Raw genomic sequence first — 14,865 nt, forward strand, 5'->3', positions numbered from 1 at the left:
GCTTTTATTGTTCACACCACAAAATAAGCATTCTTACCACATGTTCTGAATATGACAGTGGCAGGGAACTCAGGAACAGACACCTTTGAGGTGATCTTTCTGGGAAGGGGTGTCTATTCAGGCCTCCATTAGAGACAGGGAGTAGACTCTGTACTATCCAGCAAGGCTGGTCAGTACGGTTTGTTTAGGGGCACATCTGGATGTCCTTGGAGCTCTAAACAAACCAGGTTTAAAGAAAGTATATACATAGTGATGTAGTGATGTGCACAAATACCCAACAATTGATGAAAAGAAGAGTGATGCAAGAAACATTCTGCTTTAATAAATGCTTTGAAATTAAAGAAAAATAATTATAGCCCTTTTGTCTCAAAAATATAACTTTTCATACAATGGACAGTTTGGAGTTAAAAATTAAGTAACACAGGTTTTTATCATGCAATTTGGTTTAAAATACACATAAAGTATTAATAAGCAAAAGGAACCCTCAGACACAAAAACATAATGGTGATTTTCAGAGGGAAAAGTGGTGTGGGCAGGGAGAAGGTGGTAGAGGAGAAATGTTGATGGGAGGACACTTGACTCTGGGTGGTGAATGCAATACCCAGAAGAGGTAATATAGAACTGTACCCATGAAACTTATATGATTTTATTAACCAAACCTAACCCAATAAATTCATACAAAGTTTTTAAAAATGTGTTATGAAACTCAATTTTTTAACAGTAAGACGTTTTAAAAGTTTTTATTTTTATTTATTTTAGAGAGGGAAATAGAGGGAGAGAAACATCAATGTGCAAAAGAAAGGTTGATTGGACCTGGCCTGTGACCGAGGCACGTGCCCTGACTGGGAATCGAACCAGCAACCTTTTTGTTCCCAGGGCCACGCTCAATACAGAGACACACCAGCCATGGCAAGAATTTTTTATTTACTGCACATCAATCTCACTACATCCCTAGTAGTTATTTGAGCACTCTCATTCAACAGGTGTTTTATTTTAAAAACATTTTATTAATTATTTTAGAGAGGGAGGGTCAGGGAGAGAGGGGAAGATAAAACACCAATGTGCCAGAGAAACATCCATCTGTAGACTCTTGCATGCCCTAACCTGGGACCTTGCCTGCAACCCAGGCATGAAACCTGACTTGAAATTGAGCCGGCAACCTTTTGGTTACCAGGACTACACTCAACCTACTGAGCAGCACCACCCAGAGAAGATTCAGTAGGTGTTTTAAATAAAAATGGTTATAATTTAGCCAAGACATAGAAGCTATCAATATATGGAAGCTAAATGTAAGAAGCATATTGGTTTCTTATATAAAAACATACGGTTAAATGACCTTGGATTTGCCAGAATTTTAGATATAACACCAATGCAAAAAAACAAAGATGAAATAAGGTAAACCTGTCTTAATAAAAATTAATGCTCTGTGTAATGAAGGACACTATCATATTAGTAAAAATACAGTCTATCAAAAAGGAGAAAATAATCTTAAGTCACAGATCTTGTGTCTACTATCCATAATATTTGACCAATTCTTAACTCTATAACCAAAAAAGGTCAACCTCCCCTTTTACGTTCATTAGTATTTGCTTTCTATATTCAGGTGCTTCCTAGGTTGGATGCATTAATGTTTACAAGGGTTATATCCTCATTAACTTGAGCCTTTTGTAATTATGAAATACCTTTTCATAGCCTGTTTTAAGATTTTTGTGTAACATAAGTATGGCTACCACAGCATTTAAATTTTTCCATTTGAATGAAATATCTTTTTTTCCACAATGGCAGTCTCTTCTTTATGGGAGTTCCAAATTTAAAAAACAGAAGTAAACAATCATTAATGAAATGGTTTACTATTTCAAGAAAAAAAGAAATCACCTTTACCTGAGTTACCCATCAGGACTTCTCTGACCTGCCAGAGGACCTAACAAAATAGGCTTCTGTGTATCTAAAAACTGCTTACATGGTGACTCCATTAAGTCCCCTCTACTACACAGGCCAGTTCACTATTAGCACGGTCCTTCTCACACCTATTATGTATAAACAGTCCCTATCAGATGTCTCACTACAATGGAATTCGCTGCAAGGTAGGTTGTTCTGGGGCCCAAAGGTAATGGTGAATACTTTTCTTTTTACTGTTTACTTTCACTTTGTGTCTTTTCATCTGAATTGGGTCTCTTATAGACAGCATATTCTTGCCTCTTGTTCTGTTATCTATTCACTATCCTGTTTTAAAAATATTTTTATTTACTTTTAAAGAGAGGAAGGAGAAAGAAAGAAACATAGATGTGAGAAACAGCGATGGCTTGCCTCACATATGTGTCCCATCGGGTGACTGAACCCACAACCCAGGCACATTGCCTGACCAGGAATGGATCCAGAGATCTATTGCTTGTGAGACACGCCCAACTGAGAGCCACACCGGTTACGGTTACCTTCTCTTTTTTGTTCTGATTATGTAATCCATTTACATTGCAGTGATTATTGATATGTACACAGTTATTGCAAGTTCTATATTCAGCAATACAGCCATAGTAGGTGACTTTAACTTTCCATAGACATCCAAAGAGAGATCTGACAGAAAGTCAACAAGAAAACAGTGGCCCTCACTGACACATTACAGGATATTGACTTGGCATATTTAGAGAATTTTATCCCAAATCAAAAGAATATATATTCTGGACAGAATGATGCCAGAATGATCCCTAAACCTAGGGTCAATACACGCTTTTCTTTTTAAATGAACACAATAAACAAACAAAAACCAATGTAGGTAATATTTGCATCAATACACATCTTTAATGTTCCTAACTGGAGTACCTGGAAATGAACAACTCTCATCTAGCTGAAATAGTATTCCTATGGATGTTCTGGACCCTGGACGTTGTCCTGTAACAAAACTAAAACCAGAGTCACCTGTCCAGGTAATGAGTCCTAGACACAAAATGAATTCTGATGTTGACTGAGGTTTGCAAATGGGTACAGCTGTTCCACATTTTTTTTTTTTTGCTACATTCTCTCCAGTATCAATTTTGAGATATTGACAGAGATATGAAAGAGGATGAAGAACTTTACCAAATTTGTTACATTTTCAAGACTTCTCTTCAGTAAAAATTCTCTGATATTGAATGAGGGTTGAAAATGCTTACAGTTTATTCTTCTCATTTTCTGTTTCCCTGCAGCATTAATTTTAATTTTGAATAACTTCTGAGCACAAGGTAAAACATTGGCACATTCTCTACATTTAAACAGTTTTCCTCCAGAATGAATACTCTCTTGGTGCCTAAGACCTACTGATGATTAAAAAACATGGCACTTACATACGATACACTTATAAAGTTTCTCCCCAGTATGAGGAGCTGATGTGGGATCAGTTTCGAGGAGTGAATTAAGGATTTGCCACACGGTCCATATTTACAAGACATCTCTCAAGTATGACTACTGAGATGTCAAATAAGGGCTGAGGCCTGTCTAAAGGCCTGCCATTTTCCCTACACTACATCACCTTCCACCTTTATGAATTTTCTGAAGTTGAGCAAGTTTTCAGGAATCCCAAAGGGCTTTGAGACATTCTGCACTAATGAGGCTTCCCTCCGTATGAAGTTTTGAATGTTGAATTAGGGTAGAGGACTGGCAAAAAGGCTTTACCACATTCTCCAGTATGAATTTTCTGATGCTAAGCACTGAGGTTCGGAAAAAGGCTTTACCACATTGACTACATTTGTACAACTTCTATCCAGTATGACTTCTCTGATGTTGAGTAAGAGCGGAAAACAGTCTAAAAGCTTTGCGACATTCTCGACATGTATACGGCCTCTATCCAGTATGTATATTCTGGTGTTGAGTAAGCTTTGAGGACTCCCTAAAGGCTCTGCCACATTCTCTACATTTATAAGGCTTCTCTACAGTATGCATTTTCTGATGCTGGGTAAGTTTTGAGGACCGGCTGAAAGCTTTACCACATTCTGTACATTTATAAGGCTTCTCTCCAGTATGAATTTTCTCACATTGAATAAGGGTTGAGGACTGGCGAAAAACTTTACCACATTCTTTACATTTATAAGGCTTCTCCCCAGTATGAATTTTCTGATGGCGTCTTAGCACGGATGAGCAGGAAAAGGCTTTACCACATTCACTACATGTATACGGCGAATCTCCAGTATGTATATACTGGTGTTGAGTAAGCTTTGAGGACTCCCTAAAGGCTTTACCACATTCTCTACATTTATAAGGCTTCTCCCCAGTATGAATTTTCCGATGTCGAATAAGGTTTGATAAGTGGCAAAAGGCTTTGCCACATTCTCTACATTCATAAGGCTTCTCTCCGGTATGAATTCTCTGATGTTGAGTAACAGCGAAAAACAGTCTAAAAGCTTTGCCACATTCTCTACATTTATAAGGCTTCTCTCCAGTATGAATTCTCTCATGCTGAATAAGGTTTGAGGACGTGTGAAAAGCTTTACCACATACTTTACATTTATAAGGCTCCCTAGTATGAATTTTCTGATGTTGAGTAAGCACTGAGGTTTGGAAAAAGGCTTTACCACAGTCACTACATTTTTACTTCTCTCGAGTATGAATTCTCTGATGTTTAGTAAGAGTGGAAAACAGTCTAAAAGCTTTGCCACATTCTCTACATGTATACGGCCTCTCTCCAGTATGTATAGTCTGGTGTTGAATAAGCTTTGAGGACTCCCTAAAGGCTTTGCCACATTCTCTACATTTATAAGGCTTCTCTCCAGTATGAATTTTCTGATGTTGAGTAAGGCTTGGTAAGCGGCAAAAGGCTTTACCACATTCGCTACATTTGTACAACTTCTCTCGAGTATGAATTCTCTGATGTTCAGTAAGAGCAGAAAACAGTCTAAAAACTTTGCCACATTCTCTACATGTATACGGCCTCTCCCCAGTATGAATATTCTGATGGCGTATTAGCTTGGATGAGTAGGAAAAGGCTTTACCACATTCTGTACATTTATAAGGCTTCTCTCCAGTATGAATTTTCTCATGTTGAATAAGGGTTGAGGACTGGCAAAAAACTTTACCACATTCATTACATTTATAAGGCTTCTCCCCAGTATGAATTTTCTGATGGCGCCTTAGCACGGATGAGTAGGAAAAGGCTTTACCACATTCACTACATGTATACGGCGACTCTCCAGAATGTATATTCTGGTGTTGAGTAAGCCTTGAGGACTCCCTAAAGGCTTTGCCACATTCTCTACATTTATAAGGCTTCTCTCCAGTATGCACTTTCTGATGCTTTGTAAGTGTTGAGGACAGGCTGAAAGCGTTACCACACTCTGTACATTTATAAGGCTTCTCTCCAGTATGAATTTTCTCATGTTGAATAAGGGTTGAGGAGTGGCGAAAAACTTTTCCACATTCTTTACATTTATAAGGCTTCTCTCCAGTATGTATATTCTGGTGTTGAATAAGCTTTGAGGACTCCCTAAAGGCTTTGCCACATTCTCTACATTTATAAGGCTTCTCCCCAGTATGAATTTTCTGATGGCGTCTTAGCACGGATGAGCAGGAAAAGGCTTTACCACATTCACTACATGTATTCGGCGACTCTCCAGTATGTATATACTCGTGTTGAGTAAGCTTTGAGGACTCTCTAAAGGCTTTACCACATTCTCTACATTTATAAGGCTTCTCCCCAGTATGAGTTTTCCGATGTCGAATAAGGTTTGATAAGTGGCAAAAGGCTTTGCCACATTCTCTACATTCATACGGCTTCTCTCCGGTATGAATTCTCTGATGTTGAGTAACAGTGAAAAACTGTCTAAAAGCTTTGCCACATTCTCTACATTTATAAGGCTTCTCTCCAGTATGCACTTTCTGATGCTTTGTAAGTGTTGAGGACAGGCTGAAAGCGTTACCACATTCTGTACATTTATAAGGCTTCTCTCCAGTATGAATTTTCTCATGTTGAATAAGGGTTGAGGAGTGGCGAAAAACTTTACCACATTCTTTACATTTATAAGGCTTCTCTCCAGTATGTATATTCTGGTGTTGAATAAGCTTTGAGGACTCCCTAAAGGCTTTGCCACATTCTCTACATTTATAAGGCTTCTCCCCAGTATGAATTTTCTGATGTCGAGTAAGGGTTGGTAAGAGGCAAAAGGCTTTACCACATTCGCTACATTTGTACAACTTCTCTCCAGTATGAATTCTCTGATGTTCAGTAAGAGCAGAAAACAGTCTAAAAACTTTGCCACATTCTCTACATGTATACGGCCTCTCTCCAGTATGTATATTCTGGTGTTGAATAAGCTTTGAGGACTCCCTAAAGGCTTTGCCACATTCTCTACATTTATAAGGCTTCTCCCCAGTATGAATTTTCCGATGTCGAATAAGGTTTGATAAGTGGCAAAAGGCTTTGCCACATTCTCTACATTCATACGGCTTCTCTCCGGTATGAATTCTCTCATGTTGAATAAGGTTTGAGGACTTGTGAAAAGCTTTACCACATCCTTTACATTTATAAGGCTCCCTAGTATGAATTTTCTGATGTTGAGTAAGCACTGAGGTTTGGAAAAAGGCTTTACCACATTCACTACATTTGTACTTCTCTCGAGTATGAATTCTCTGATGTTGAGTAAGAGTGGAAAACAGTCTAAAAGCTTTGCCACATTCTCTACATGTATATGGCCTCTCTCCAGTATGTATATTCTGGTGTTGAGTAAGATTTGAGGACTCCCTAAAGGCTTTGCCACATTCTCTACATTTATAAGGCTTCTCTCCAGTATGAATTTTCTGATGTCGAGTAAGGGTTGATAAGTGGCAAAAGGCTTTACCACATTCTGTACATTTATAAGGCTTCTTTCCAGTATGAATTCTCTGATATTGAGTACCTGTTGAGGAAAATCTAAAGGCTTTTCTACATTCTCTACACTTATATGGTTTCACGGAAGTATGAATAGTCTCATGAATAGTAAGAGCTGAGAAGTAAATAAAAGATTTGCCACATTCTCCACATATGTAAGGTTTCGGTCCAGTATCTATTTTCTGATGTAGAGTAAGATCTAGAAGCCAATGATATGTTTTTCCACATTCTATACATTGTTTTTCTCCAATACAGATTTTCTTCACTCCATTTTCATTAACTATTTTACTGAACACTTTCCCACACAGTAAAGATGTTGAAACTTCCCTCAAGATCGGAATATTCTTTTGTTCAGTACTATTTGAAGATTCCTGAAATAATCTAACACAGTTAATTTGTTGGTTTGTCTTCTTCACAATAGGAATAACCTGGTAAGTTTTGTGATTTGACATTTGGTCAAACACTTTTCCGTTTTTATAATGGTTCTCTTGAAGATGAGTATTCTTACATATTTTACGATTTGACTTGTGGTTAATAATTTTCGAGTTTTGACTGCACTGATAACTTCTGTCTTCATTACATGTACTCTGGTGGTAATCATTAAAGATAGAAAGGCCTTTAGTGACACCTATAATTTATTAAACATGTACACTTATTCCCAAATAACATTTGTGTGATACCTATTAATTCGGTAGTTGAATGAAAAAATCACACCCAAGTTAATAAAAATTTTATATATTGCAGTAAAACATTTCTTCTCAATGAAGTATAATAATTCCTCTAATAAAGGTATTGCCAAGTCAATTATATTTAAATTTTACATGTGATTACAATTCACTAAACTTTATAAACTACTGAAAGTTTAATCCCACTCTCCATTTTAGACAATTCAAATGATGATATTCAGCATGAAATATGAGTTGATAATTTTCCAGACTGCTTTTAGAAAAATATATACACCTCCAAAATTGTTTTCTGGCTTCAAATTTTGGAACACACTGATCTGCAAATGTGACTGACTTAAAGTGAAAGTCTCCCCAAATGTGTTAGTTTTTACCTCTTTAGATAATAAGGATTTTATCATGAATAATTATCTGATTTTAACATCCTTTTTTCTTGTGGCACTTTCTTATCAGCCTTTCATTACATTATCAAAGGCACACCTTTGATATCTTACCAGTATTATTTCAGATAATAAATCTTCTATTCCTTGCTTTTCCAATAAGGCCTGGTTGCCTTCCGATGACAGGGCTGAAAGATAAAAAATTAAGGTTCAGAAGAATGACACTCAAGTGAATGTACACTTAAACAAAATATATTTGTTTGTTTATTTTGAGAGAGAAAAGAAAGGAGAAAGAGAGGGAGAGAAACATCACTGTGTGGTTGCCTCTCACTTGTGCCCCCAACTAGGGACCTAACATGCAACCTAGTCATGTGCCCTGACTGGGAATCGAACCAGCGATATACTTGGTATGCAGGCCAAAGCTCATCCACTGAGCCACAGCAGCCGGGTAGAACGTACACTTAAGTTAAACAATTACTGGGTATATTACATTTTTGAGCACTTCAAAAATGTTAAATCTTCAAAGCAAGACCAAGAAAGGTAAAATGAGAATTCAATCAGAGGAAGAAACAGTTCCTTACATTTGGTAACCATATTGCTCATCCCATGACACACAATGGCAGTACTTTAAGAATACTCCCAATTCCCTGTTTCTACTCTGGAGAGATGGAGGGTGCAGCATGTTCAATGAATCTGCTTTTCATAAGCATCTTCGAAATATGTGTTTCTGTGTTGCACGACATACAGTGCTAAAACCATGTCAATAAATGGTGAATGCATTGTAGCGCATAGTTAAAAGAAGAGTTGACTAATGGATCAAACACCATAGGAAATACAGTACTGAAGACCAGTATCAAGCGCCCAAAAAACATCTACAAAACAGTTATGAGATTGTTTTTCATAACATCAAAAGAAAAAGCAAAATAAATATAGACAATGGGATTACATAAAATATGAAAACTCCCGCACATAAAGGGAAATATACAGGGGTGAAAAACACAACCCGTGGAACAGAAGAAAATTGAAGCAAAGCATATATCTGATGTCTTTAGTATTCAGAATATATAAAGAAATTTTACAAAACATGATAAAACAAGTAACAAATTTTTACATGGTCAAAGATATATGGATAAGTAATATAAAAAAAGGCAGGAATAAACAATGGAGTGAGAGTGAGACAGATTCTTTAATAAATGGTACAATGAATACAGGACCAATACACACAAAATAATATAACTCCACCAATTTCATATGCCATGTACCAAAATAAATTCACAATGGACTGAAAACTACATTATAAGACCTAAAACCATGAAACCACGACAAGAAAGGATAGTCAATGAACTCTGCAAATGCACTTAAAAAAAAAAAGGATATATTTCGGTAGGCATGGCAAACAAGAACAAACATTTAAACAAATGAGACTACAACAAAATAAGTTTTTTTTGCACAGCAAAGGAAACCATCGAGAAAACAAATAAAATAACCTATCTGCTGAATAGGGGAACATACACCAATAATGCTATATATTGAAAAACATATGAGAAACTTACACAGCTTAACACTAAAAAACCAATATGATTGAAAAATGGGCAGAGGACCTGAATAAATATTTGTCCAAACAACACAGGAAGACAGCCATGACTTCCGGCCAAAATGGACACATAGGAAGAGATGCTTCGCCTCCTTCCACAACCATAAGAAGGATTACATCCACCTTAAAACAAAAAAAAAAAACGGGAACTACCAGAAAATCGAACTAAGTCCAACAAACAAAAATATAAAGAACTAATACTCATGGAAACAGGTAGGAGCGGTAGAGCTGGGAAGCCAAACAGAGAGACACAGTGTGGCTATAGAAGTGGCTGCCATAGTTAAGGCACTCGCTACAGCTGGCCAGTGGAAAGAGCAGTCACACATTATAAAAGTGGGGAGGGAACCCTGGAGGACGATTCCAGAGACAGGCCAGACTGCGAAGCTAACAGTTTCATTACCAGGAAAATAAAACCTCATTACTTCTGGCTGTAAAACCAGTGGGCATAGGAAAGGAGGAGGAAACTGTCTCTCAAGAGTCTATTGAGAAGAATCCACGGTCCTAGAATGTACAAACCCACCCACTCTGGGAACCATCACCAGGGCAAAGCTATAGGGGCATCGGTCACATATGGGAAGCGGGTGAACTGACTAGAAAAAGGGAGAGTGCTGAGAAGGCTACATTGTTCCCTCTCTGACCCCTTCCGCACATACAGCACCGCAAGGCAGGGAAATGGATCATCCATCCTGACAAATACCTAAGGCTCTGCTCCTTGAAACGTAACAGGTGCGACTGTTCTACCTAAGATACAGAGGCAAATACAGGATAGTGTAAAGCTGAGGAGACAGAGAAGTATGGAACAAAAGAGGGACTGGATCAAGGTTCCAGTGGGAGAAATAAGCAAAGAGGTGACAGACAACCTAACAGACGCAGAGTACAAAACACTCGTGATAATGATGCTCACAGACTTGACAGAAATGCTTGAGTATGGCAAATGCAGAAGGAAAGAAATGAAGGCTCATCTAAGTACAATGAAGGAAAATCCACACAAAACCAAGGGTGAAGGGAAGGAAGCTGGGGTTCAGATCAATGATTTGGAACATAAGGAAGAAAAAAACAGTCAACCAGTACAGAATGAGGAAACAAGAACTGAAAAAAAATGAGGAGAGGCTTAGGAAACTCTGGGACAATTTTAAACATACCAATATCTGAATCATAGGGGTGTCAGAAGGACAAGGGGAAGAGCAAGAAATTGAAAACTCATGTGAAAAAATAATGAAGAACAACTTGCCAAATTTGGCAAAGGAAATAGACACACAAGTCCAGGAAGCACAGAGAATACCAAATAAGCTAGACCCAAAAAGGACAACAGCAAGACACATAATAATTAAAATGTCAAAATTAAAGGTAAAGACAGAATCAAAAGCAGCAAGATAAAAGAAAGAGTTACCTACAAGGGGATTCCTATAAGGTTATCAGCTGATTTCTCAAAAGATACTTTGCAGGCAAGAAGGGATTGGCAAGAAGTATTCAAAGTGATGAAAAGCAAGGACTTATAACCAAGATTGCTCTCTCCAGCAAAGCTATCATGTAGAATGGAAGGGCAGAGAAAGTGCTTCTGAGACAAGGTAAAGCGAAATGAGTTCATCATCACCAAGCCCTTATTATATGAAATATTAAAGGGTCTTACTTAAGAAAAAGATCAAAACTATGAACATTTAAATGACAACAAACACAACTATCAAAAACAGAATGTAAAAAAGAAAATGAAAGACAAACTAAGTAAACAACCAGAATAGAAATAGAATAATAGGTATGGGGATCAGCTGGAGGGTTATCAACAGGAAGGGGGAAAGTGGACAAATGGTGCAGGAACTAAGAAGCCTAATTGGTAGATATAAAATAGAAAGGTGGAAGTTAAGGATAACACAAGAAAGGGTGATCCCAAAGAACTTATATGCATGACCTATGGACATGAACTAAGGGAGGTAGGATTGCTAGAGGGAAGGGAGCTACTAGGTGGAACTGAGCAAAGGAAAATTAAATTTGGACAACTGTAATAGCATACTCAATAAAATACACTTAAAAATAAAATAAAAATATTATGTAATATAGTTTTGATTTTGTAAAAATATAATTCAACTTAGAAAAGTTTTAAAAACAATTTATTTACTTATTTTTATTTTTTAAAAGATATTAGTTATTTATTTTTAGAGAGAGGGGAAGGGAGAGAGAAAGAGGGAGAGAAACATCAATGCAAGGTTGCCTCTCAGGTTCCCCCATCTGGGACCATGGTCCTCAACCCAGGCATGTGCCCTAACTGGGAATCAAACCTGCGACCCTTTGGTTTGCAGGCCAGTGCTCAATCCACTGAGCAACACTAGCCAAGCCTAGAAGTTTTTACTCACATAAACAGAACATAAATTCAAAAATGAAAAGAGATAAAATAACACTATTTCTGAAACACGCTGGACCAGTAACAAAGCACAGAAAGAAACAAGGTGAGTCATGAACAAAGTTGGGTAAAAACCACACAAATGTACACCATAATTTTGATGACAACTGACAAAATACTGATACGTATTAGTAAGTCCCACAATGTCTTTAGTTTACTGAGGGAAAAACTATCATTTATATTCTTAAGACATCAATAAAAACAAAAATGCAATCAACTGAACTTGAGGAACCTATCATAAAGAGGTAACACACCAGAACACTGGTGGGAATTGTGGCTAAGTGAGAATGAGGGGTGCTGGAATCCATGTCTTCCTCTGAAACGGTCGCACACAGACTTACTGGGACTCCCTCGCTCTGAACTCCAGCCTTAGGACAGCAGCTTAACAGGCCCCAGGGACATATGCAGAGGAACTGAATTGTCTGGCCTCAGGACAAAGGCTGGAAGGGCAGTTTTCTCCCACACAGTAGTCCTGGCACAGGCCATTATTCCCTTGCTGAGCCCTCCCCACCACAGAGCCACAGGCAGGTGCCATACATGAGTCCCTGTCTTCCTGGATAACACTGTAGCCATGTTCTACTGATTTCCTAGACCTTGCCCCACTCAACTTGATATCCCACCCAAGTTATGTCCAGTGGATTTTCCATAAAAACGGCCTCTCCTGTCTCATGCTTCAGACTGTCCTTAATCTCAGAAACAAACAGCAACTGGAAGCTCCATATCACACAGTAAGGGGTCACATGCACGGCACCGGCCGCAGCTGGCCTTGGATCACATCTTGGCCTCTCCTGGGCTCCTCCACGACAAACACAAGTAGGAGCAACTGCATATCGCTCTGTAACATAGCCAGGTGGAACCGGGCTGACCTTACACCTGAAGAGAAGATTCAGAGCCAATGCACCCAGTGGACAGATTAGGACAAGGCCGCATTACAACCCTACTACTTCTACAAGGAACACACTCATGGGGCCGACTCAGTGAGCACCAAGGCACCACTGAACACTTTGCTAAAAAAGAAGTGCCTAATAATTGTGTGACCCACTTCTTACCAAAAACACACAATAGGGCATGTTGTCTCAGCACTTCTTAAAACATAAGCAGAAATCTAACCGAGGTGTAATCAGAAAGTGAAAACACATCAGGCACAGTCCCGGGCATCATTGGACTGAACAAGATAGAATTACAGAACGATAGTGATCAAGAAATCAGGTTAAGAATAAAGACCATCATACATGGTGGTTCTAAGGCTGCCTATGGCAGTAATTTACTGAAGAACTCTATAAGGTAAGGAGATACTTTAAACAATTCTAACACAAAGAAACTGGAGTATACAAACTGGAGATTTCGTATGTCAGTTCGTACAAAGCAAAACGACATTGTGAAGGGCAAGAGAAAACTGGATTGTATCATTTGGGGGAGGTGTATAGGGTAGCAATGAAGTCACTGAATTTAAACTTCCTGGGGTTCTGTTTGAAGCCTATAGGATTACAAACTATACACCAGAAATCATGAACCCCAGGGTTCCTGAAACAAATCCCAGGCCCTCAACCACTTTCTTCATAAACTCCATCCATGAGACAAAAACAAAACTTAAAAAAACTAAGGCTGAATTTCTAATTTCTCAGCAATGAACACAGATTTTTCCAGGTCCCCAATGCAATGGTAGCAAAGCCTGACCATTCCGGACCTCATGGTCGAAGATGAGGTCTTTGGCCCCAAATGCTAATAGGATGACACAGGTCACTGGAGTAGAACCAGAGTCGGAAGATGACACTGGAGGAATGGACGTGTTGGAGACCAGCTGGCCCTCTGTGACAGCAACAGAAATCAACCTCAACTTTTCAGACTCCTTTTACTGAAGCACAGTTCACAAACCACATTTTAAGTCTGGTGTCCTGGGTGACCTTTAGGCCTCTTCCCTGTGTCATCTGCTGTTCCATTCCCACCTACCTGAGTGACCAGATATTGGTTTTTTTCTGCAAACATCCCAGCGCTCCTTCATTTGCTCCACAATAGCGACCAGGGCTGGCTTAGGGAAAACATGACCTGTTTATAAAAGAAACATTAGTTCTAATATAAATTCTGCCATTTACAGTGCAGTTTTTGCTAAGGTAAGAAGACTGGTAGACTAATAACCTCCAGTGTCTCCCTTGAGAGTAAGAGTCTGAAAGGCTAAGTCCCCAAATGATATTAAACTAATAAAGAAAACCCCACCCTGCAGCTGGTGTAGGAAGTTTGAAAAAAGACTCATCCTCACCCACGGAGGCCAGGTTCCTGTAGTTCTCCAACATCACATCCATGTACAATTTTCGCTGAGCTGAGTCCAGGCATTCCCACTCCTGCTGAGAGAAATCTACTGACACGTCCCTGAGTGTAAAAGGTCCCTGAAAAATAAAACACCTTTACCAAGTGGCCACCAGGCGTTAATAATGTAACCCAATATGAAAACAGTTAGAAGTGTGTTGAACCTTGGAGACTACACTGAATAATCCAGTAAGATCATTTTGATCCCGTAATATTCTCTAATGTATTTTCTAACAGTAGAAATGAGAATGACACCTGTCCACAATCCACTGCAGAGATTTTTCCATAAAAATAACCTTTTAAATGAGGGACAGACATAGCCGTATGCATTGGTCAGTGTTGTATTTGTAGTATTCATGATCAATTGTGTATATTGATCAGTAGGAAAATCATGGAGAATTGGACATATAAGTACCTCTTCAAATTTAACCTTTTGAGTGCCAATGTTGCTGTGAGTGACGCTGACAACTTTTCCCAAAAGTGCTGTCGTTCCCATTGACTCTTTCGATGGCTATAAATATAAATAACAATGAAGTAATTTGTATTTTGTTTTGTTCTGTATTTTGTACCTCAGGTTATATATTGATATAACTTTTTCTCATTTTGATCCAAATTTAGAATTTTTACGCTTGTTCAAATACTGACATATTGTTATGATTTTTTTTACATTTTAAAGAGTC

At 38.4% G+C, this 14,865-nt stretch overlaps 1 protein-coding gene across 1 annotated transcript in view; it reads right to left on the reverse strand.

The window, feature by feature from the left end:
* Positions 1–4,693: 4,693 nt before the first annotated feature.
* Positions 4,694–14,865, reverse strand: part of LOC149995347 (uncharacterized) — a 47,402-nt gene continuing 37,230 nt past the window's right edge. The window contains 3 exon segments of the mRNA XM_090259454.1: positions 4,694–4,753; positions 4,756–6,476; positions 6,636–6,871. Of these exon segments, the coding sequence (XP_090115580.1) occupies positions 4,694–4,753; positions 4,756–6,476; positions 6,636–6,871 (2,017 nt within the window).

This window comes from Furipterus horrens, unplaced genomic scaffold (genome assembly GCF_987537825.1).
Source record: "Furipterus horrens unplaced genomic scaffold, mFurHor1.1.pri manual_scaffold_13, whole genome shotgun sequence".
Classification (NCBI taxonomy): Eukaryota; Metazoa; Chordata; class Mammalia; order Chiroptera; family Furipteridae; genus Furipterus; species Furipterus horrens.